The sequence below is a fragment of the Musa acuminata genome, chromosome BXJ1-4 (assembly GCF_036884655.1).
Source record: "Musa acuminata AAA Group cultivar baxijiao chromosome BXJ1-4, Cavendish_Baxijiao_AAA, whole genome shotgun sequence".
Classification (NCBI taxonomy): Eukaryota; Viridiplantae; Streptophyta; class Magnoliopsida; order Zingiberales; family Musaceae; genus Musa; species Musa acuminata.
In genome coordinates, this window is record NC_088330.1 from 19,764,578 (window position 1) to 19,765,000 (window position 423).

Below are 423 nucleotides of genomic sequence, written 5' to 3' on the forward strand. Positions count from 1 at the left end.
CCCCCCCCCCCACCCCCCCCCCCCCCCCACGCACAAATTGACGACTGCGAATGTCCACCTTTCCATATGGCATCCTAAACAACGTACAAACTTTTTGTCTTCGGAGGGAAAGTTTAGTGGAAGAATTCGGGACAAATAGCGCTCGTCTTATTATGCCATATCAAGAAAAAGTAGCATTTCCGAAGCAAGAAGTGTCCATAAAAGCAGTGGAGAAGGTGATCGGGGTGGCAGACATGGAGCAGAACAGGGCGGGGAGGTCAAGGTTTGTGAGGGTGTGCGTGTTCTGCGGGAGCAGCGCCGGGAAGAGGGACTGCTACCAGGATGCTGCTGTGGCGCTGGGGAGGGAGCTGGTAACTCAATTCCTGGAGCCCTCTCTTGCTTCTTCTTCTCTTATAGTCTTGAGCTCAGGCGAGCCGTGGGACG

The 423-nt window shown here is 54.6% G+C and overlaps 1 protein-coding gene across 1 annotated transcript in view; it reads left to right on the plus strand.

Moving 5' to 3' along the window:
- Positions 1-233: 233 nt before the first annotated feature.
- LOC103974344 (cytokinin riboside 5'-monophosphate phosphoribohydrolase LOG5-like) overlaps positions 234-423 on the plus strand; it is a 1,309-nt gene continuing 1,119 nt past the window's right edge. The window contains exon 1 of the mRNA XM_009389150.3: positions 234-350. Coding sequence (XP_009387425.3) covers positions 234-350 — 117 coding nt within the window. The remainder of the gene's footprint in view (positions 351-423) is intronic.